Source organism: Bactrocera neohumeralis, chromosome 4, assembly GCF_024586455.1.
Source record: "Bactrocera neohumeralis isolate Rockhampton chromosome 4, APGP_CSIRO_Bneo_wtdbg2-racon-allhic-juicebox.fasta_v2, whole genome shotgun sequence".
Lineage (NCBI taxonomy): Eukaryota > Metazoa > Arthropoda > Insecta > Diptera > Tephritidae > Bactrocera > Bactrocera neohumeralis.
Window position 1 is genome coordinate 8,642,262 of NC_065921.1, and position 22,066 is coordinate 8,664,327.

The 22,066-nt window shown below is 35.6% G+C and overlaps 2 protein-coding genes across 2 annotated transcripts in view; both read right to left on the reverse strand.

The window, feature by feature from the left end:
• The window catches only part of LOC126756891 (augmin complex subunit dgt3), a 276,422-nt gene that overhangs the window by 249,022 nt on the left and 5,334 nt on the right, over positions 1 to 22,066 (reverse strand). The window lies entirely within an intron of this gene.
• Positions 1,972 to 21,541, reverse strand: LOC126756879 (atrial natriuretic peptide receptor 1). The gene is made up of 16 exons (XM_050470365.1): positions 21,488 to 21,541; positions 16,859 to 17,546; positions 15,780 to 15,891; positions 14,741 to 14,906; positions 12,671 to 12,745; positions 7,346 to 7,622; positions 6,114 to 6,223; positions 5,838 to 6,023; positions 5,496 to 5,752; positions 5,317 to 5,432; positions 5,131 to 5,209; positions 4,418 to 5,064; positions 4,019 to 4,346; positions 3,614 to 3,953; positions 3,289 to 3,559; positions 1,972 to 2,846 (listed from the first exon to the last, which is right to left on the reverse strand). Exons 2-16 carry the CDS (start codon positions 17,262 to 17,264, stop codon positions 2,626 to 2,628), a joined length of 3,591 nt encoding a protein of 1,196 aa, XP_050326322.1. The 5' UTR covers positions 17,265 to 17,546; positions 21,488 to 21,541; the 3' UTR covers positions 1,972 to 2,625.

A 22,066-nucleotide genomic window follows, 5' to 3' on the forward strand; every position in this document is an offset into this window, starting at 1 on the left:
CGCCAAAATAGTTGGGAACGAATCAAAGCGCTTTCTTGTTATATGAGGATTTTTTCATCTATACCTGTTGTTGTTATGGTAGCGTTTATCTATAACCCTTTCGGAAGGAAAGTAACAAAATAGTCGTCATCGAGCTCACTTACGGAAGGCCCAGGACACGAACAGTTTCGACAAGTTCGGGCTAAAGGGAGAAATGGAAAAGTGATTTAGGTTTGTAGAGCATGCAAAGAGGTGATTAGTGTCGTGCGGGGACTCGTTACATGCCGGACATAAGTTGAGTATGTCAGAGTCTATTCTGGATAGGTAGGAGTTTAACCTTCTACAGTATCCAGAATGAAGCTGCGCTAGGGTCACTTTTGTTTCACACAGCAACTCGAGCTTTTGATCCGCGATTGATAGTGTTTGGTCTCCAAGTATGCTATTCACTGGAACGAAGCCTGTGAAAGTGTACATAGGTTCACGTCGCGGCCGAAATTTGGTTGGTGTATGATTCTATATCGTCGACGCATTGGAGGAATGTTCTCCTAATGATACTTTCAAGCAGTCGGCAGTATGATTTCTACGTAAAAGGAATTGCTTAGAGAGAGAGTTTTATATTCCTTTACTTGTGCTCGATGAGAGACATCAGGATTCATCCTGTAATTGTCCGTGGTATGGTATATTGGCAGGTTTAAATCTTAGGTTAGCGATTTTAGGATCTTGTTGCGGCTCTGTACTTTAGTGGCAGGTTGTTGCGGAGTGACGGAGTGCAGACTGTCGAGTGCTGCTCCTAAAATTTTAAGATGGTTTACCGTCGGAGTTCTGACTCCGTCGACGGAAATATTGAATTCCAGTCTGTACTTCTTATTCATTTCTGCTTAGTAGTTGTCGGCATCGCAAAGGTCGGCCTTTTCAGCTATCCAAGTGGGACGTTCACTCGGTTTTGGAATGCTAACCAAAAGAGTTGAATTCATGAATGACCTACAGTATCTACACCGAGTATTGGTTTTCTCGGTTTCGGCTCATTTTTAGATCGCTATACGGTATGTTGTTGAATGGTTTCGACGTCATATTAATAAAGCCACGTCTTGTCAGCAGGGATGTAGCGTTTAATGAATGTAGAGTCTTCAGCTACGTTGTCAAGCATCTCTTTTGCGCCTTTTACTCGATGTCTTGTTTGCAAAAATTCAGAATTTTTGGTACAAGTCTGCCCTTGACAAGCTTCATACAACACATTATTCAAATTGTGTTGAGTCGATCCATACGATATACTCAGCTTCTCTGCTACCACTCTTATGCCAATACCACAATTTTCAAACACGGTTTCTGTAACACCTTCGATGTTATCGTCATTAACAGAAGTGGATGGACGATTCACATTCTCATCGGCATCAATTTTGAAGAAATATAGACCAATGATTCCACCGGCCTACATATCACGTAAAACCGTTGTCTATTCTAAATGAAATGGCAGGTCTTGAATCTCTTCTGGTTGCTCTTCATTCCAATTGCGGCAATTTTGCACGTTTACTTACCCATTGAGCCAGAACATCGCTGAATAAAGTTTGGCTGGAAAACTTGGAATCTTCATGAAACTTTTAAGAGCCCATAGAGCAAAGTGATGTCGCTTGGAAAGGTCGAGCGGCTTCAGTTCTGGCACAAACTGTATTTTGTGTGTTTTCAATTCAAGACCTTCACGTAAAATGCACCACGTCGTCCCATACGTCAGTCCGAGTTGCTGCGGACGGCGCCGAATCCACTCTCTACGGTCTTCGTGTACACTCTCAGCTACAGCCTATATATTTTCTTCACTATATGCTGAACGTGGTCTATTCGGCCGAATGTTATAATGAATGCTAGATCTCAAGATGGGTGACGGTGTTGCGAATAGCACGCTCAGTTCGCAGCGCCACATTATGTACTATAAATATGTTCTACCATCAATTTGTACTATCAGTTTTATACTTTATATGTTTATTTAATTGTGTAAACATTGACATCATCGTACATATATCTAAAATTTGTATATTTTTCACAGCACATTGACGTTACATAAATACATTCACATAAATTTTTGTATTGACTAGCATAATTCCATACTATCATGCTATGTAATTAATAAATATAATATTCTAAGTGAGCACTCCATTGTACTCATTGGATAAATAGAATCATTTATTTTTTGTTCTCAATATAACTTCGCTGCTTAAAGATATCTTTCTTTACTTTAGCACTTTGTACTCCAGCGTCATCTGATAAATAATAAAATGAGCGTTCCAATAAACCAACTATTACTTCTTATAGCTTCAAAGCTCAGTCCAAATAAGCTCAATGCTTAGAAGCTTACAAACAAATACTACAGTACATTTAACAGTTATGAGTAGACACACAAAATACTGCATGTGCATGATTTCACTACACAATAATACAAAATTTTAGGTACACAGAGACTTGTACTGGAATGAATAAATATATCATTGGAGTAGCTCCACAGTAGTACCAACTCTCCAACACAAGTATATTCTAACAACAGGCTGCTTAAGTTTATATAATTTTGGGTGTATAACCGCATACTTTGAACAGGTAACAATTGAGCGTATTTCAAAATTCGGAGATCGCACATTCATGCTCTTCGGCAGCTGAGAGCTATTTCCCAATCGCTGGAAAGAGTATGGGGAATGGTACCTCACCGTTATTGTTCTTTTGTGGTGTTGGTGGGCGTGGATCCGGTTCGGTGCAACCCAAAAGCCAATAAGTTGTCACTGTACCCTTACCTTTTAGTTCCACATCACCGCGTAATTCCATTTGGAAGGTGCCAAATTTGTCGAAAATTGTTTTAGCCGCTGCGGAGACATGTATTTTCAGTGCTGCAAATGAGAAATAAGTATAAGTGTAGTATACGAGCATTGGATTTGTATTTTATAGAGAGAACTATAAGCCCTGTCATCTAAAGAAAAAACCAGTTCAGTAAAAATTTTATTATTTTATGGTTGAAGTACGCTTACAGCAGTGCGGACACTACCGAGCAGAAGCTTATCGAAACGTACTAACATTGAGCGCATTGAGACGAAACTACCCTTCATTTTGCGCAGCTTCATGACACTATGGGATCTGGAACATCACTGTATATTTCCACATTTATCTATGCCCCGCTAATGTCGATTTTAGACAAAACCAAAATGCATCTAATCGCTTCTTGAAGTTCTTTAATATCGAACTAAGCTGTTACTTTTGATAACCACAAATATTTTGTGGTTAAAATATCTTGGACAACTTCACTTTATACTTACAAAACTCTTTGCAACTTACGTAACCCTGCTGACTCCATGCGCGACGCCGTATTCACAGTATCGCCGAACAGGCAATAATGTGGCATCTTTTGACCCACAACACCCGCGCAAACTGGACCTGCATGTATGCCGATTCTAATTTTCAACTGATAATCCGGCTTGTGGCGTATGGTAAACGATTTGACAGCATCCAAGATGGCGAGTGACATCAGCCCAATTTCACGTGCATGATCATCATTACGTTCAGGTAGACCGGAAACCACCATATAAGCATCGCCAATTGTTTCGACCTTATAAAGCAGTTAATTTAAAAACATACGATTATTTATGAATTAAAAGTTCACCTTATACACATCATAGAAACCGATAATGCGGTCAAATGTGCTGTAGAGATCGTTGAGAAAGGCGACCACCTCCATGGGACCGCTTTCAGCGCAAAGTGCAGTAAAACCAACAATGTCACTGAAGTAAATTGTCACACATTCGAATTGTTCGGGTTGTACCATTTCGCCGGCGAGCAACTGTGTAGCCACAGGTCTCGGTAGTACTTGGTACAGTAACTCTTCGGTGCGTCGTTTTTCCATGCTCAGCTGTTCCGTCTTCTCCTCCACCAAACTTTCCAAGTTGTTGGCATACTGTTCCATGCGACGCAACAAGTCATCCATTAGATTCTCACAAAAGCCTCTTTAATTTTGAAATAGAAAGAATGTGTCGATTTATATCCGGTGTTCTGATATCCTAGTACTCACTTCATGATTAGGCGCACAGTTGATCGGATTGTCGCGAATGCCGGTCTGTCTTCTGGGTTATCAGCCCAACACTTTTCCATCAGATCAAGCACATCGGGTGGACAATCGAGTTGACCCACAAAGGGGCGAAACGGTGGTGATTCATGTGCCTCAACGCGATTCAATATATTTTGCACATCCATAAATTGACGTATCATTTCGTAGGGTCCACCACGCACGACAATTTCTTCCAATATTATAGCAAATGAGTAGACATCGCCCTTCTGTGTGGCCGGATTACCAGGTAGAACGGTTAGCGGTAGCAATTCTGGCGCGATCCAGAGGAACTCTTGTGTGGTTTGAAATAAGTACAAAACTTTAGACCCTATACGTTTTGACAATCATGCCAGCAAAACTTACTGTTAAAATAATTCAGGTCCTTCACGAACTCCGACGGCGTGGTCAACGAGCGCAAGCCGAAATCTGATATCTTCAACACGAAGCGTCCATCAATGAGACAATTACACGAGCGCAATTTACCATGCACTTGCACATCACTGTTATGTAAGTAGGCCATACCCTTAACGATGTCATGTATGAGTGACATGCGAAAGTTCCAATCCAATTGTATTGCCTCGTTTTCGAGCACATCTTTCAAGCTACCTTTCGGACAGTATTCGGTTAGTATGAGCACGGTGGGGCGTGGCAAATCGATGCAGGCGCCCACAAAGCGTACGGTATTCTCATGACTAACATCACGCGCCTGTTTGATCTCCCACAAGAGTGTTGGTGTGATATCGACTTTTTTGCGGTGTATCTTCTTGATAGCAACACGCTCACCTTTAAAGATACCAATGGTGGTGAAAACTTGCGTCAGTGGCAGCGAGGTGCAGCTGGCGATGGAGGCGCGCCCAGAATGTATATCGTATTGTTGCAGTGAGAAGTTCTCCACATTGAGCTTTTGCAGACCAACTTTGCTGCCATGAAGCCTGCCCACCTCAAGTAGTACCTCGTCCGGACGCACACGCCAAGACATGTTATTGAGTTCATTATTCAGTTTCATTTGCCTAAAATGGAATTCGATGTTAATTTTTGTATTTATTTCAATATTCCGAAACATTCGCAGAGCTCACTTGCACATCAGGTAAACGACCAGGAAGGAAAAGCCGAAGAAAATTGCGAATGCAAATGTTCCATACATGATAATTAACTCTATGTAAATAAGAGATCTAGATTACTTAATGTTCCTCAATTAATATCTAAGAGTTGTTAGTTGTAGTGAATCTCGAAATCCTATGGATCTCGAAACATAAACTCACCATTTCCATGACATTCCGGCGCGTTGCCTAAAAAGCCGCAGCGTGGCACATCCGGTGGTGGACCTTCACGTCCACCAGGCCAGTGTATTTTCTTTCCTGCCACGGCTGCATATTCGCTATTTAAAAAGAAGTATTAATCTAGTTTCCTGTTCCGAAAAGCTTTCACTCCGACTACTTACCGATGAAGTCCATAATAATGTGCCACCACCTCAAATTTGCCATTTATCGGATCTAAATCGGATATGGAGTAATCAGCATCACGATCACCGTTATCATCTATGCGCACATGACCAGTTATGCCATGAAAATTACGATTCCACATGCGTCGTGTTATGGCCATGCCATCGCGTATATCGCCGCCCTCGCTCAGGGTTTCATTAAAGGCCATGCCGAGCAAGTAAACGCCATCGTAAAATGCGCCGATGAAAAAGTTCACCTAACAATTTTGCAAATCCACAGAAAAAAGATGTTTTATGAAACCATAACTTTATAGACATGTCTTAAATTCATAAAAAGCGCACCTCTTCGCCATCGCTGAAGGAATAGTTGTAAGCTTTGGCCATTACACGTACTTTATCAGCGAAGCCTTGATACTCCGGATTGGTAGGTTGCAACAGCGAAACACGTAACAACGCTTCGTAGGCCTTTCGTGCATGACTATCCAACGCATCGCCCGTTTCCCAGTCGTGGTCACCCCAATAGGAACTCTGTGGCAGAGTGATTATATAGTCATTCAAATTCATGCAAAGACCTGTATTAGCTTGAGGGCATGCTTAGGGCGTAATCTCATTAATTACCTGAAATATTTCGACATCAAGAAAGACCCAATCGCCATTCGTCATACCCAGTGTATAGGCGGCGAGCATAAATTTACGAACTAACGAGCCGCGCAAGGATAAAATGACCACTGAAATTAAGAAAAGAAAAAAGGATAAATACAACTCAACTTCCTAATTGGAGTTCGGCAAAAATTAAACGAACAATCTCACAAATCTTGTTGTCCACAACAATCGATAATGTATTCGTGGCCCTTATCAAAGTTCTCTATAAAGGATAATTCCAAAATGATTCCATAAAAAACTGAGATGTTTTTCTACACTTCTTTCTGAAGATCTTAGTAGTATATCTCTTCGTAAAGGTCAGAATCAAATACAGTTCGGTTTAAGGGTTCGCTAAAGTCTAATTGCAGCATCTGCTTACCAGGGGTGCGGCTGCGAGCGGGCGTCGGTCCTTGAAACAAGCGTCTCGCTACATAAATGTGTATAAAACTTTTTACTACTCGCGTAGCTAGGTTGTGCGAGGTTTGGGACCCGCCACGTGGAAAACACTCCCAATAAAAAAGAAACAACAGCCGCGCATGAAAGATCCCACTTTTGATGTCGACCTTAGCAAACGTAATACGGACTATGATTTTAGGGCATGCACCTGAAATGTCCCTTATCTAAATTAAGAAGGTGATTGATGTCCTCGTAAAAGTAAAGACTGATATTATCGCCGAAAGTTGAAGAGAGAAGTGCACATGCAGACAAAAAAGGAAAGAGACCGAAATGCGTCAGTATGAAGAGCTTAGCAGCTGGCCGACAGGGGCAATGCTCGAAAATTCTATCGGCTGATGCTGATATCATTGGCCTCAACAACTGCGCCGCGCTTTTCCCAGACTGGATAAAGAGCGAAGCTGATGGGCATGGTTGTGAACAAGGGCAAGACAGAATATCTCCTATGATCTATGAAACAAACAGTCACCAACAACAATTTTAGCCCTAAAATCCAACGCAGAACCACTTTTGCCAACAAGTGCTACTTTGGGTTGTGTGGGTAATTGAAAAAGTTGTAACAAGAAGAAGAAGTCCATTCGTTCTGTCTTTCGACCAACATAAAAGGTTTGTTAATAGTGGTCGTCTCTCGGCAAATAATGACAAATCTAGGACCGTAATTTCACAATCAAAACTCAAAAAATTCATATAAATAATAATTTGACTCTATCTAGCTATACAAATCTCTAAATCATGTTATTGCCCGTACCACTTACCTCTTGCATACATGCTCGCATCCTTCAAGTAATTCTCATACGGTTCTTGCTCATTGCCATTCAACTCACGTACAAAACTAAGTAGACCCTCTTGTCGTAGTCCATACTCCAAATTCTTGCCCACAGTTAGGGAGAAAAGGTCCGAACGGTCGATGATCAATGCCACATGTTTCCACTTAAATTGCCGAAAAATACTGGCAAACACCAATTTAAGGCGGCACTGGCAATAAGACATGCGCGTAAGTGTGGGATATTTGCTCTTGTCTTTAAACATGCCCTGCAATTTGAATACAAAAGGATAATATCATTATGGTTTATGAATTTTTCTACAAGCTCTATGTGAGTGTATATTTATTGTAATAGCAAATGCAATATTTTATTATTTTAAGGATAACCCAAATTCTCTACGTTGCTTGTTAGTGTTATTAGTGGCTGACCTTTTCTGACAGATCTACTATTTTTCTTATTTGGTTGAAGAATATTAAATGTCAACTAAACGGTAGCAGATGAGATACTTTCCAGTGCTCTTGAGAGCCTTTACAAAACTACACGACGTAAGAAATTATTCGACATTACGAAAATATTGTAATTGTTTCCGCAACCAAAAAGGAGCTATAGAAGAACTCTTGACTTTTATTGACTTAAATAATATCAGCACCAAATCGATAGCAATGGAATATTTTTCAAAGGTGTAAGGAATAAAACACTGGATGAATAATCTATGCTGGTTTATTTTGCTCAATCTAAATGCTGACAGAAACCGTTTCGAATATCTCGATTTAAATTCGAATTTTACGGTTTAATTTTTACCAGGAATCAGTATAAATTTGGAAATATTGATTTTAAAATCTAATCTATTCAAAAAAAGTATGTGTTCATTGAAAAGTGGGATAGAATCTCAGGCTAATATGTTTGAAGCATCTCTAATCGCTTCAGTAATGTGACCTCCAATTCTCTAATCATATCCGTACTACCTCCAGATGAATTGAAATCTGACCATTGTGAAAAACAGCTCTGAAGCCATAAGAACCCATGTTTGCGTAAATTTTTTAAGTGGATTGGCTTCTGACCCAATACAAGCATGCCAAAAATTAGTTAAATTTTTCATGCACTTTTTAAAGGCTTCGGCTGTGATGGCCTTCAGTTTTGGTTTTTCGGTTTCAGTCAATTTTTGGAGCGGCATTCGTTGGATGGTTGAATGGTTTCGGTGTCGTATTTATAAGCCCACGCCTCGTCACCAATAACAAATGTAGCGATCCTCGGCATTTACATGCTCCATACTGAAAACATCAATCAAAATGTGTTGGTTCGATCCGTAAGTGATGTTGAGATCTTCTACTTCCTCTCTGATGCCAACATGACGGTATTTGAGCACTATTGATTTTTTTCTTTTCTTAACTTTTCGATGTTATCTTCATTAACGGAGCTATCAAACACTTATTGGCTGACATACTAGGTAGTTATAACTATGAAGCAATAAAAAAGTAAGACTTTTTTGGTAATTTTAAAATTCTTAATTTATTCTTCCGCAAAATAATCCCCCTTGGAGCCAATACATTTTTGTCAACATTTTTTCAAAACCTCGAAATCTCAGAAATCTTTCAATGTGCGTAGCGATACACGCTTAATGTCCTCAATTGACTCAAAACGGTATCCCCGGAGCCATGGAGCGTTAGAGTTTGCTAAATGGCTGGACGGAGGTTAATCAGATGAATAAGGTGGGTGAGGCACGATATTGGTTGGCAATTTGGTGAAAAACTTACGAAGAATCATTGCAGTATGCGACTGTGCATTATCGTGATGCAAAAACCAACATTTATCAACCCATAATTCCGACCTCTTTTTACGAATAGCTTCGCGCAAACAACGCATGCCACTCAAATAGTATTCCTTGTTGACAGTTTGACCGGTCGGAAGGAATTTGGAGTGCACCACACCGCCATAATCGAAGAAAACTGTCAACATAACCTTGATTTTTTCGGCTTTGGCTCACCTTTGCCACGATATTCGGCCGATTGATTGTTTGTTTCTGAGTCGTAAGCATAGACTCCAGACATCGCTAGTAATAATATGACATTCTGGTAGTCGGAATGCATTGTTTCACAGAAATTAACTCGACACTGTGTTTCGAAAAAATTGAGTGTTTTTGGAAACAATCGTGCGTTCAATTTTCTAAGGCCCAAATGGTTTTCACTGAACCTTCCAATATTCCAACGATACCAGTAAGATCTCTGACTGCTAATCATCGATTCTCAAGAACCAATTACTTTATTTTCGCCGAATTTTCACCGAATATACTTAATGTACGTCAGAAATCCAAGCGCATAGTAAACACTAATGATTTTGCGATGTGGCATTTGGCAAAGGTGTCATTGACAATCAAACCAACCCAGAAAAAAATATTTCGACGAATTGTTTTTCAAGTGAAATTTAGATTAAAAAGTCTTACTATTTTTTGTTCACAGTACTAAATATTCAAGCTACTTTTGTAAGCATTTCATTTATATCAAGACAACAGATGGCCCTTCATATAATTTTTTCATCATTTAATGAAGATGTGTTTTTTACGTGAAATGACTTTTGTTAATTTTTTTCATCATTTAACGAAATGACTTTTGGCTGCTTAAATGTCGTGTCTGGCATAATCACAGTAATCGTATGTCTTCTCACCTATTGTCGACACAAATGACCTGTTGATACTGCCTCCAGCAGTCGCATACAAATACAATGAAATGAAAGCAGAATAAATTACAGCTTAATTGTTGCAAAAGAGCAAAGCACTGCAATAGACTCCCTTGCGCATACAACTTCAAATACATGAGTACGAATATGTATGTATATATATAGATATATACTCCTGCTAGCGTCCCGTTTTTCTGCTACAACTTTGCATCATCTTTCTTCTTTAAACGAGTGCCGCTCTTTGCTTACCCCAGCGCCTAACGCCACTTGAGTCAGTGTACTTATAATGAAACACTGCAAAAAGTTAATTAATTAAAAAATACTTAAATACTCAGTCTAACCGCTGAATAAGGTAAATTAGTTAATTCCGACAGGCCGCATAGCCAACGCTTCGTCCACTTGGAAGACAGGAAATTACTGCCGCAAGTTGGCTGTAAGTGACCTTAGGCAGAAAGTGTCACTACGCAGGCAACATAACAACAACAAGCAGAGAAAGTGCGTGTATATGTGTGTATGCCGGTATATGTGCGGTTGTGTGCATGTGTTATCTAATTTTTTTCAACTCTTCAATCACACGTGCGCAAATGTAAAACTAACGGTTGGCCGCTACTAATTTCAAGTGCGGCGCAAACAAATTCCAAAAGCCCAACAACAAATAGTTTGTTGTCTTTTTTTGATTATGTCTTCCCCATTTTCCTTTACTTTCTTTTTTTTCCTTGCTTCTTTTGCCTTTTATTTCATACAAATTGCGAAATGTCAATGTCAACGGAGTTCTAGGGGGTGGCCTTCCAAGTTGGTGCGGCGGTAAGTTTGTTGTAGCGCTCGCAGCTGGCTGGCTGACTTCTGCTGACTGACACTGACCATGGCAATGACAGCGCTTGCCTGTAGATTACCACAAATAGCGGTTGCCGCAGCATGTGCCAGCGCTTACCGCTGGGAATTCGCTGCTAGCGGAGTTGAAATAAAAATCAAAGGCGATTAATGAATTCTGCTATAATGTAACACACACAGCACATATGCACACACACATACATATATCATTAAGTGCGCATATATTGGTGTGTAATACGCATTTATTATGTATGTGTATGTGTGCGATGTTCCCAAGGAATTTAATGTGGCTGAGGTCGCTCCACAGAAAATTATTTTAAAAAGGGATAATTTTTCCGGAAACTGAAAATTTGAGAAAAATTTAACCATGTCTTCTTTATACTTGAATCTTGGCGATAAGCCCGTGATCTGTTATTAGTTAATCCTTTTCGTAAAGAGTTATTCACCACCGAATCCATTAATAAAGTTATTGAAAATTATATCTCGCGGTGGTAATGCTTCATTGCCATCAGATAAAATTTTCCGGACTAACAAAAAACTAAATTTTCAAGTACACCACATGATCTTCAATTCATTCAGCAATTTTTGTTTTTATTTTGAAGCGCCATTCGTTAGATTTTTGGCCATTTTCGACGTCATATTCGCACGTCTCGTCACTAGTAATGACAAGTTTGTTGAATGTGCGGTCCTAAGCTACGTTGTCAAGCGTCTCTTTTGTGACCTCTGCTCAAAAAGAGTTTTCGTCAGAGACTCAGGTCCTGTACTACGTGTCTACCATTGACACGCTTTCTAACCAACACATTAACCAAAACATTAACCGAAATATGTTGAGCCCTTCCATAAAAAATGTTCGGATCCTCTGCTTTCTTTCTTATGTCAACCAATAATTTCCAAGCACTATTTTTTCGACAATAGCAATGTAGAGCTTTATATCGAACAGAGTTACTTGGTTATCGGTTCCTTTTCGTTAAATTTTCGTTAGGGATCCAACATGATATGAACTGAAAGCGATTTATCGCTACATAAGCGTTTAGACAAAATTTCAAGTGTTTTTGGCACCACAAAGCAGTAGTTTGTAACTCTGCAAGAGATATGTTCATATCGGTTTACAACCAGTTATCAATTCACTCATATTTGTTTAACTGAAAAGTCTGCCAAATTACTTATACTATATACGGATAACTTCCAGGTATTATGGGTATCAATCAACGAAAATTTTTGACTGAGCAAGCTCTTCAAATTAACGCGAAAATCGATAAATCGACGATCAATTATGTGAGTAATACTGTATGTCGTATATTTGTTTATATTTTACATGCCAAGCTTGCCTCATACACGTGTGCAGCACCTTTATAATATACATACAGATTTATCAGCACGTCTACTCACATTTGTTTGCATAGAAGAATCATATTACCTACGTGCATTGCGTACTATTATGAAAACTATAGATACAGGGTGATTGAAAAATCATGAGAATTTTATAGAAATGCAGGAAACATTACGATTTTTATACATTTATACCTCTAAATAAAATTTTGGCAGAAGTCTTCTGTGTAGACTTAGGTATTCATGCTGGATTTTCCACTATCTCATTTACATATATGGTTCTATTCAATTATTAGTGGGCAGATATAAAACTTTCATAAAATTATTTTAACTTTAAGTATGAAAAATCCTAAACAAAAATTACAAAAAAATGTTTATTCTCAAAATATTGACTTAAATTGTTTGAAAAAAAAGCAATAATAAATTTTAATATTTAATATACATTTTAGTATTTAAAAATGTTAATTACACTTCATAACATACCGTGCTCTCATTTTTCCATTTATGAATTTTTCCTAATATGCCAGATGTTACCGTTAATTCGTCATCAGAAGGTGGCTGTGTGAGAAATTTTACATGAAAATATTTTTTATTATTTACGAAAATATATTTATTAATTATTTTATATATTAATATATTATATAAAAATAACAGAAAATAAATATTATAAATATTTTTAATTAAAAAAATAACTGAAAAAATATTTTTTACTTTTTAATTTTAATAAGGATAGTCTTCGCGGTTAAATTACCAAGTACCGAACTGTAGAATATTTTTGAAAAAAATACATAAAATTTTCGAAAAAAATTATGAAATAAATTTGTCAAAAAAAATCCTGCTGGCTTGCATGTCTGTCGTGCAATATTTATTTGTACTTAAATTTAATTTAATTTATTATTTAGTTGCCATACTATTTTTAGATTATCATAATATTAGGTTGTCGAATATCTCCCTTCCGCCTTTTTGTCTTTTGAATTTCGCGGCTATATATAAGGCGCTACAGAGTTCGTAGCTGGCAATACTATACATCTTTGAAAGGTCTTGATATAACCTACAAAACGACGCAATGCATGATTAGTTTGGACAATGTGTTCAACAGTTATAGACGTGTAATGATAGAGTTCACTAACACCGAAATTCGCGCTCTTTTAAAGTTTTCCTTCGTTAAAGGCAAATCCGCTTGAGAAACGTTCCGTGAGATTAATGGTGTTTTGGGGAATGGTACTCTATCACTTCGAACTGCGGAGGAACGGTTTTGACAATTCAGAGCGGGTGAAAACGACACCATGGATAAGCCGGCGGATGACCTGTGACGACGAATACCGATCAAATCATGGAAAACATCGAGTTAAACCGGCATGTGGCATCCCGCGACATCGCCCAGAAGATGGGAATTAGTCACCAAATCATTTTAAACCATCTGCAGAAGGCTGGATATGCAAAAAAGCTTGATGTTTGGGTGCCGCATGATTTGACGCAAAAAAACCTTCTGGGCCGAATCAACGCCTGCGATATGCTGCTGAAACGGAATGAACTGGACCCATTTTTGAAGCGGATGGTAACTGGCGACGAAAAATGGATCACATACGACAATATCAAGCGAAAACGGTCGTGGATGAAGGCCGGTGAATCGTCCCAAACAGTGGCCAAGCCGAGATTGACGGTCAGGAAGGTTTTGCTGTGTGTTTGGTGAGATTGGAAGGGAATCATCCACTATGAGCTGCTCCCATATGGCCAGACGCTTATTTCTACCATCTACTGCGAATAACTGGGCCGCATGAAGCAGGCGATCGACCAGAAGCGTCCAAAATTGGCCAACAGGAAGGGTGTAGTGTTGCACCAGGACAACGCCAGACCACACACTTCGTTGATGACTCATCAGAAGCTACGGGAGTTCGGATGGGAGGTTTTATTGCAATCACCATATAGCCCGGACGTAGCGCCAAGTAATTAACACCGGTTCCTGTCCATGATGAACGCCCTTGGTGGTGTAAAGTTGAATTCAAAAGAGGCTTGTGAAAAGTGGCTGTTCGAGTTCTTCGCAAATAAGGAGGGGGGTATTATGAAGTTGCCGTCTAAATGAAAACAGATTATCGAACGAAACGGCGCATATTTGAACTAAATCCGATCACTGTAACACTTTTTATAAAGCATTGAATAAAGAGCAAAAAAGCGGAAGGGAAAAATTCATATATTTTTTTTAATTATATAAATTTGATAATCTATTTATTGTTATTTTTGTAAAAAGACAAAGTCAGTTTTTAAAATATTTCGCTTTAAGTTTATCCTCCTTTATTTTAAAGATATTTTATGCTTTTTTCGTTGTATCGAAATGTATGTATATTTGGTCGTACGGCATACAGTGCGTATGAGTAACATTTGAGTTACTTGCTTACTTTCGGTAATAAGAAATCATAACATAATCATATTTCAATACATATTATTATAACTAACTAAATAAATTTGTTTTATCGTTATATAAGTAAGAAAGTGGGCTACTAAAATAAAAATTGATATTTTCAAATTTTAAATTCATTGATAGTTGTAGCTTACCTGATCACCCATACCGGTAATGATCGGAGAATTCCAATAGGCAGCTAGACGTGCCACCGGCTCCAAGGCAAATGCACATGCAGGTCCAATAAAAGCTATGACGTCGTCCTTAAAATGCATGTCAGCAGCCAAACCAGGCGCCTTTGCACCGGAACAGGAAGGGTAACTGAAGGGAGAGAATATATACATTAGAGGCAAATAGTATATATTTGCACATAGTGGCTAGATAGAACATTGAGACTGGGTAATTAGTAACAAAATCTTATATATGAGGTAGAACACAAATTATTTATGCTATTTTTTTATTATAAAGTTGTAATAATTAAATAAAAATTTAAAGGTACATTGTATTGAACTTATCTTTATGGTGATATTAAAAAGTAATTTTATTAACATTTAAAGATTATCTTTATTTCACTTAGATATTTACCCACACTTACTGAAAATCAAAATCCAAAATCAATACTTTTTGACAATAAATAGTTTAATAAAAAAATATTTCCAATTTCAATTTTCTTAAAATCCCTCATTTACATATTTTTTTAGTCTTTTGTGCACCCCATCCAGCCAACGCACTAATTAAAGCGCAATTATCGCAACTGATCTGCAATTCTCAACTCTCTTGAAGGCCACAAGTCAACAAACTATGCATTTCCAATTATAAAATCCGGCAATTACAAAGGACTAAGCATGTCTCAGCATAAAAAGGCAACAAAGCAATTGCAATGTAAATAAAACACTCCCCAGTTGAGCGCTCAATATGCAACTGCAAATGGAAATACATAATTTGTAGTGAAATGCGCCACGGGGCGTATGAGTAACAATTGATTTGCGCTGCTTTATATGCATTCACATTCGGCGAATTGCTTGTTGGTATGTGGAGACATTGACGGCAAGCTCACTCCGTATTAATTTCTTAAAGCGAGCGCCAATTAAAAGCGCTGCGCATAAAACTTGATTGCTTTCCCTCTTAAAATGTGTTTGTGTAAATGTGTGCGTGTGTGTTACAGTGCTGGCGTTTTGTAATACTTGCACTCACCTTGCTTGCACTTTGCGCAATTTGATTTTATGCGGCTTCAAAAATTCCCTATTAATTACATCCAATGCCAAGTCCACGGCAGGTCCACAGCGCTCCAGATCGAAGGGCGAATCTTTTATAAAAAAAAGTTTATAGAGTAATTGATTAAAACTAAAAGAAAAATTAATTTTTATTTTTATTAAATTTTTAATTTTATTTCGAAAATCTTAATTAAAAATAATTGTTTTTAAATTTCAGCACCAAATACCCGATTGGAAATTAAAAAAAATATATAATATTTTTAAGTAATTTTTTTATAATTTTGTTTTTAAGTACTTTTTTTAATAATTAAGAAAAAATTAAAATTAATTAAAAAAAATAATTAATTTTTTAAATTTTTTTTTAATAAAAATAAATAAAAATTATAAATACAATACATTAAAAAATGATTCCATTAACATTTAAATATATTTTTTTCCATTCCGAAAATCCTAATTAAAATTAATTTTCAAATTTCTAGTACCAAATACCCGATTGAAGAATTAGAAAAAAATATAATATTTTTATAATTTTGTTTTTAAATACTTTTTTAATAATTAATTTTAATTAAAAAAAAAAAGTTGTAGTCACAAATACTGGATTAAAAAATAAAAATTGTGAATCCCAAGTTTATAATTAAAAATTAAAAAATTAGTGTTATTGAATTTACATTTCTTCGCTTGCGTACTCTATAGTAGTGGTCGTTCAACTTAATTTTTAATTCTGATTTTGGAATTGAAAATTAAAAGTTCCAATTTTTTTAATTTGAATTAAAAGCTAGATTGAAAAAATTAAAAAAAAATTAAAAATTTAATTAATTAAAATTAAAAAATTAAATTGATTAAAATTAAAAAAATTAAATTGATTCAAAAAAAAATAAAATTTTTATCCCAAACTCGGAATTGACAATTAATTTTTAATCCTTTTTTTAATAAAAAAAATGCCTTACCCTGGTGGCAACTCCACGATTTAAAGCTAGCATTTAACATATCACTGATTTACCAAACAGTGAACTTATACTACATATACCATATGAGCTTAAACTCCCCCCTAAAACCTACCAAGATGTGATGCCATCAACACGCCCACATTGTACACGCGCAAGCCGGTCAAATCGTACTCGATGTTCTCGCGCTTCACCACATGACCTTGCCGGTCTTCGTACACATATCCACTGTCAGGGCCAAAGGTGACAATTTCATTGGAATTCAACGCCAACGCTGCCAATGTCGACGCCACCACAGTTGCATTCGCTTGCGGATCGACCGCAATGTCGATCGACATATCCAGCAAAGCCGTGTGATTCAGTTTACGTGTGCCAACGGTTGTATGTGTTGTCGGGATTTTGCCTGTGGCGGGCGTCAATGTGTCTACGTGGTAGGCTAAGGTGTGCAGCGCGAACAGCAGGTAAGAGACGCTCACGGCAATTAAGGCGCTGGTGTGTGTGTTCAAACTGAATGCGTGCATGGTGGAATAATCGCTGGCGCTGAGCAGGGAGGAGACAGGCTGGTGGCTTAGTGTGGGGTGCGTAGAGAGCGTCAAGTGGGGTCTGAGTTGTTTATGCGAGACTATGTTGCTGTATCTGCGGTATACAGTGGTGGGAGTGGTGTAGTGTTGCGCCACATTTGTGGCATCCACACGCGTGGCGAAGAGTAACGTTTATTGAAACTGTTATTTTGCTAGCTCTATCGTCCGTCGCTGTTTGCTTTGCAATTGTTATTTCACATATTTCGTAAGATAACCTATAATCTATTGTAGTTAGAGAAGACAGAGAAAGAAAACGAGTTAGTTCTTAAGAGAGAGAGAGTATTTGAACTTTTTCTGGATGTGGTTGAAAGGGTGCAGTGGAAATGCGTTCAATTAAATTCAATTCCACCGAATAATAAAATTTATTGTTGTTAGTATATGGTAATTCGATTGTCTTCGTTTACCAAACCTTTAAACGCGATTTCCTCGAAACGTTGTTTTCTGAGTTGGTGAGGAAACTTTCTCCGAAAGGGCTGGACCAATCGATTTTAAATTACCACACGACCTAGTTAGATCTTCCTGACCTTACAGATCTTCAGATAATGCACGAAAAAATACTACTTTTTCAAAAATCAAAGTTTAGCTAGTCCTTCGACCTGTATTCATCTACATATAGTAATAATAATTTTTTGGTTTTTGTATAATAGATATTTTTAAGTCGAGAAATTTTTGTCGTAGCCAGCCATATTTTTATATGTCCTCATGGAGATCGGCTAGAAGTTTAAAGGTATCCAAATTTTTACAAAATGATTCACCGATTATTAAAGATCATTGAATTATAATGAAATATTTTTTATTTATTCATTTATTAAATAAAATGTCCCTCGATAAAAATAAATCACAAAAAACACAATTTTTCTGAATTACGTGAGGATATTACCCGTTAGATTCAGAAACCTCTTATCTGTCAGGTTATACAGAATTTAAAAAGCGATTAAGAATTTAACACTACACTATTTTTTATACTCTTGCAACATATTGTTACAAAGTATAATAATTTTGTTCAGCTAACGGTTATATGTACCACCTAAAACAAATCTAGATAGATAAGGGTTATATAGGCACTTATGCCAACAATTTTTCCAGCCCTCGAAACACTTTTCATAAGCTCTCTTTGGGATGGCCTTCAGCTCGTTCAGCGATTTTTTATTTTATCTCGTCGATCGACTAAAAAAAACACGTTCATCGTGTAAAATCCATGAATTGTTCTTCCACAATTACAGCCGTTTTCCACGGATGTTCTCATGCAAATGCCTCAATACGGCCAAATGGAACTCCTTATTGACCGTCCGTCCCTCTGGAACAAATTAGCCCTTCCTTACTTGTTTGAACCATTTGCATGCAATCAGATCTGAAAAATTCTCCAATATCGTTTATGCCGTAACCCCATAAGGTTTTCGAAAATTCAGTATTTTAATATTATCGAAACGATTTTTTTTTTATTTTTCCCATGCATTGCACTTAAATGTAGTCATTTCGTATTTTTCACGTATTTTCAGTTTCAATAACTACATTTTAGTTTTTTTCCATCTACCACTTTTCATTATTAATTATTATTATTATTATATATTTTTTTTAACTTTTTTTAGAAGACATCACCGAAAATCAAAACTTTCCACTTCTCTTTAAGACACAACTCAATTACTTCTGCCTTATTAAATTCAGCACTTTCAGCACTAACTGTTTAACATAAAGCTTTTTGAATTAAATAGATCTGAAATTAATTCAGTATTAAAGCGTTTGCTGCGTTTACTGTTTCTAAAGCTTCAGCGCTGGCACTTTAATTTATTTTGCTCCATGCTTTTTTTTAGTTTTCTGTTTTTGGGCAGTTACTTAAAATTTTTGTGATTTAATGCAATTTATTAGATATAAATTTATATGAGATTTGCTAGTCTCAAATATTTTTATAGTTTAACTAATTTAATATAATTTAATATTAAAAAATAAATAATTCAATATTTTTTTTTGTTTTTTTTTACTAAATTATGAAAAAATATTAAAAAATAGTATTTCAGTTTTTTTTTTTAATTCCTTATTTAAATTCTGGAAAATTCGCTTTTTAACCTTCTAACTCTATGTAGCTTAAATAAATGTTTGTTCTAGTTATAAATTTAATATTCATTTAATTTTCAAAATTTTTACTAAATGAATAATTTTTTAATTTAATTAAATACATCTTTTTTAATTATCAGTTTAATAAATTAAAGCTACTTTGAAATATATATTTTATTAAATTTTTTTATTTAAAAAATATACAAATACTTTTTTTTAGTTTAATTTAGTTTTTTATATTGATTTTAGATCCTAATAAATGTATTTTATAAATATAAGTTTAATTAATATCTACTGAATTTTTTAAAATTTTAATAAGTTCTTAATTTAATGAATTAAAATTTTTATTGTCCGATTAATTATATTTTTTTAGTAAATTATAAATATTAAATAAAAGTTAAAAAAAATAATAATTTTTTTTTAATATTTTTTTTTGTTTTTTTTTAATTATTTCTGTTATTTTTTGCTGATTTTTATTTCGTAACGCATTTTTCACTTTTTTTATAATTTAAATGCTTTTTAATTAACTGATTTAATTCTTTATGTTCAGGCTAATTTCGTATTAAAAAATGAATCACTTATTTTAAGGAAATTTTTTTAAAACAAATTTTAAAAATAAATATATAAAGGCGTTTTTTTAAATCTAAAATTTATAGCCAATTATTTTTAAATTTTTTTTTTAAATAATTATTTATTTTCAAAATGTCTGTTATATTTATTTATATCTGTTGTATCAATAATTATAATAGTTTTTTAGTGCAACTAATTTAATTTTTTATTACCAGATTTAATTAATAAACTTTTTTTATATAAATTTTCAATAAATTAATTTTTCTTAAATTAAATCAAATTTAAAATATAATATTAATAAAAAATATATTATTAAAAAATTGTTCAAATATTTTTTTTGGAATTTTTTAAAATAAATTGCCATTAAATCTTATATTTAAATTAAAAAAACGTCTGTTATATATAGGTATGTAAATATACTATATATGTATGTATGCATATCTGTTGTATTAACAATTTCAATATTTTTTAATGTAACTAATTTAATTTTTTGTTGCCAGTTTAAATTAATAAGCTTTTTTATAAAAAAAGTGGGTTTTTAATTAATTAATCAAATTTAAAAAAATCATTAATTAATTCAAATTAAAAAAAAATGTATTCAAAAAAATTATTTAAAAAATTAATAAAAAAAAAAGTTTAAAACAAATTGTTCAAATATTTTTCACGACTAAAAATTTTTCAATTAAAAATTTTTGCAATTATTTTTTTATTTTATTTTAATTAATTTTTTCTACTTATTAATATTTATTACCTTCTATTTTAAATATATAACATAAAAATATTTATTAAAAAATTTTACAAATATTTTTCACAAATACAAATTTGTCCAAACAAAAAATTTTTCAATTTTTTTTATTTATTTTAAGTAATTTTTCCCACTTATTTTGACTTCAAATAAATGTCGTTTTTTACACAGAATAAAATTTATTTTTTACACTTTTGTTCTGTATGAGCACAAATGAGCCACCAAATCCGCATGCGAATCGACAACGACAAGAATAAAATCTCTTTTGTGATTTTCCCAAACACTTAACTGTATTTCACACAAATTGCAGTGCTTTTAAGGCTTCACATGACATGAGTGCCGTAGCCATTGTAACAAGGCGCACATATTTATAACTTATCTACATACAGATTTTTCATTACATTTGTCGCTGCTTTCTAAGCGCAAAGTGAAAACTTCTTGCTTCAACGGTTACCACAAGCCAAGCACATTTGGCTCCTTCGACCGTTTCACACCGCACACACGCAATTGCACATGCCGTCGCTCATACGCCGTGTCGACTTAAACACTTGTTGCCACAACAGTCCACCAAGCAAGCCACATACACATGTATGTTAGTGTTGGTGCGTGTGTGCCTATGTGTTTATAATATTCAAAGTCAACAAATTATATGCGAGTATTTCATTATTATTCCTCGTCAACTCCATGTCGGCTCATACACTTTCGAAATCACTGCACGCACACAAACACACTGCTTTGCAAATAAATAAGTATGAGTGTGTATGTGTTCATTTATCACTTTACCGCCGATATATACCTAGTTGTGTACGCGTATCGTACTGTTGCCGCTGCTGCCGTCCAAAGAGTCAAGATACAAATGAGCCGCGAACGCGTCCTGTCGTCGCTTTTATATGCCAACGGCACTTGGTCGCACGGGCTGCACACACTCACACACATATATGCAAACTTAAGCGAGTGTTTTTTCTTTCGTTTGTCGGCTGCGTGCAAATGTTTCTGCGCATCCTTTCGCTTTCTTGTGCGACGCGCTGGTTAATCGCTCACTTGTTGCCTTTCGCTTGAAAATATGTCTGTTTGGATGTATGTACATATGTATGAGCTGATTTGCGCTGTTGTGAGCGTGTGGCGGCAAGCAGCATGCGACAGTTGGCAAACACGCTCGTGCTCATATGTATGTACATAGCAAGGGATTTACATAAATACACACAGCCAAGGCAATAACAATTATGCAAAGGAGCAGTGGCATTAGTGACAACAAAAATAAAGCAACAACAATGCTACCGTTTATTACTACATTTCCTGCAGCGCTTGACTCGCTGACTTCGCGAGATAATTTAAACACTAAATCGTACATTTCAGTTGTAATGAATGGATCGGT

Excerpts from the sequence above, each read along its gene's own strand:
- LOC126756879 (XM_050470365.1), bottom strand. The coding sequence starts at position 17,264 with ATGCACGCATTCAGTTTGAACACACACACCAGCGCCTTAATTGCCGTG. Across the intron at positions 14,907-15,779 it reads TTGCGCAAAGTGCAAGCAAG|TTACCCTTCCTGTTCCGGTG; the intron begins GTGAGTGCAAGT and ends CTCTCCCTTCAG. Across the intron at positions 3,954-4,018 it reads ACTGTGCGCCTAATCATGAA|AGGCTTTTGTGAGAATCTAA; the intron begins GTGAGTACTAGG and ends TCAAAATTAAAG.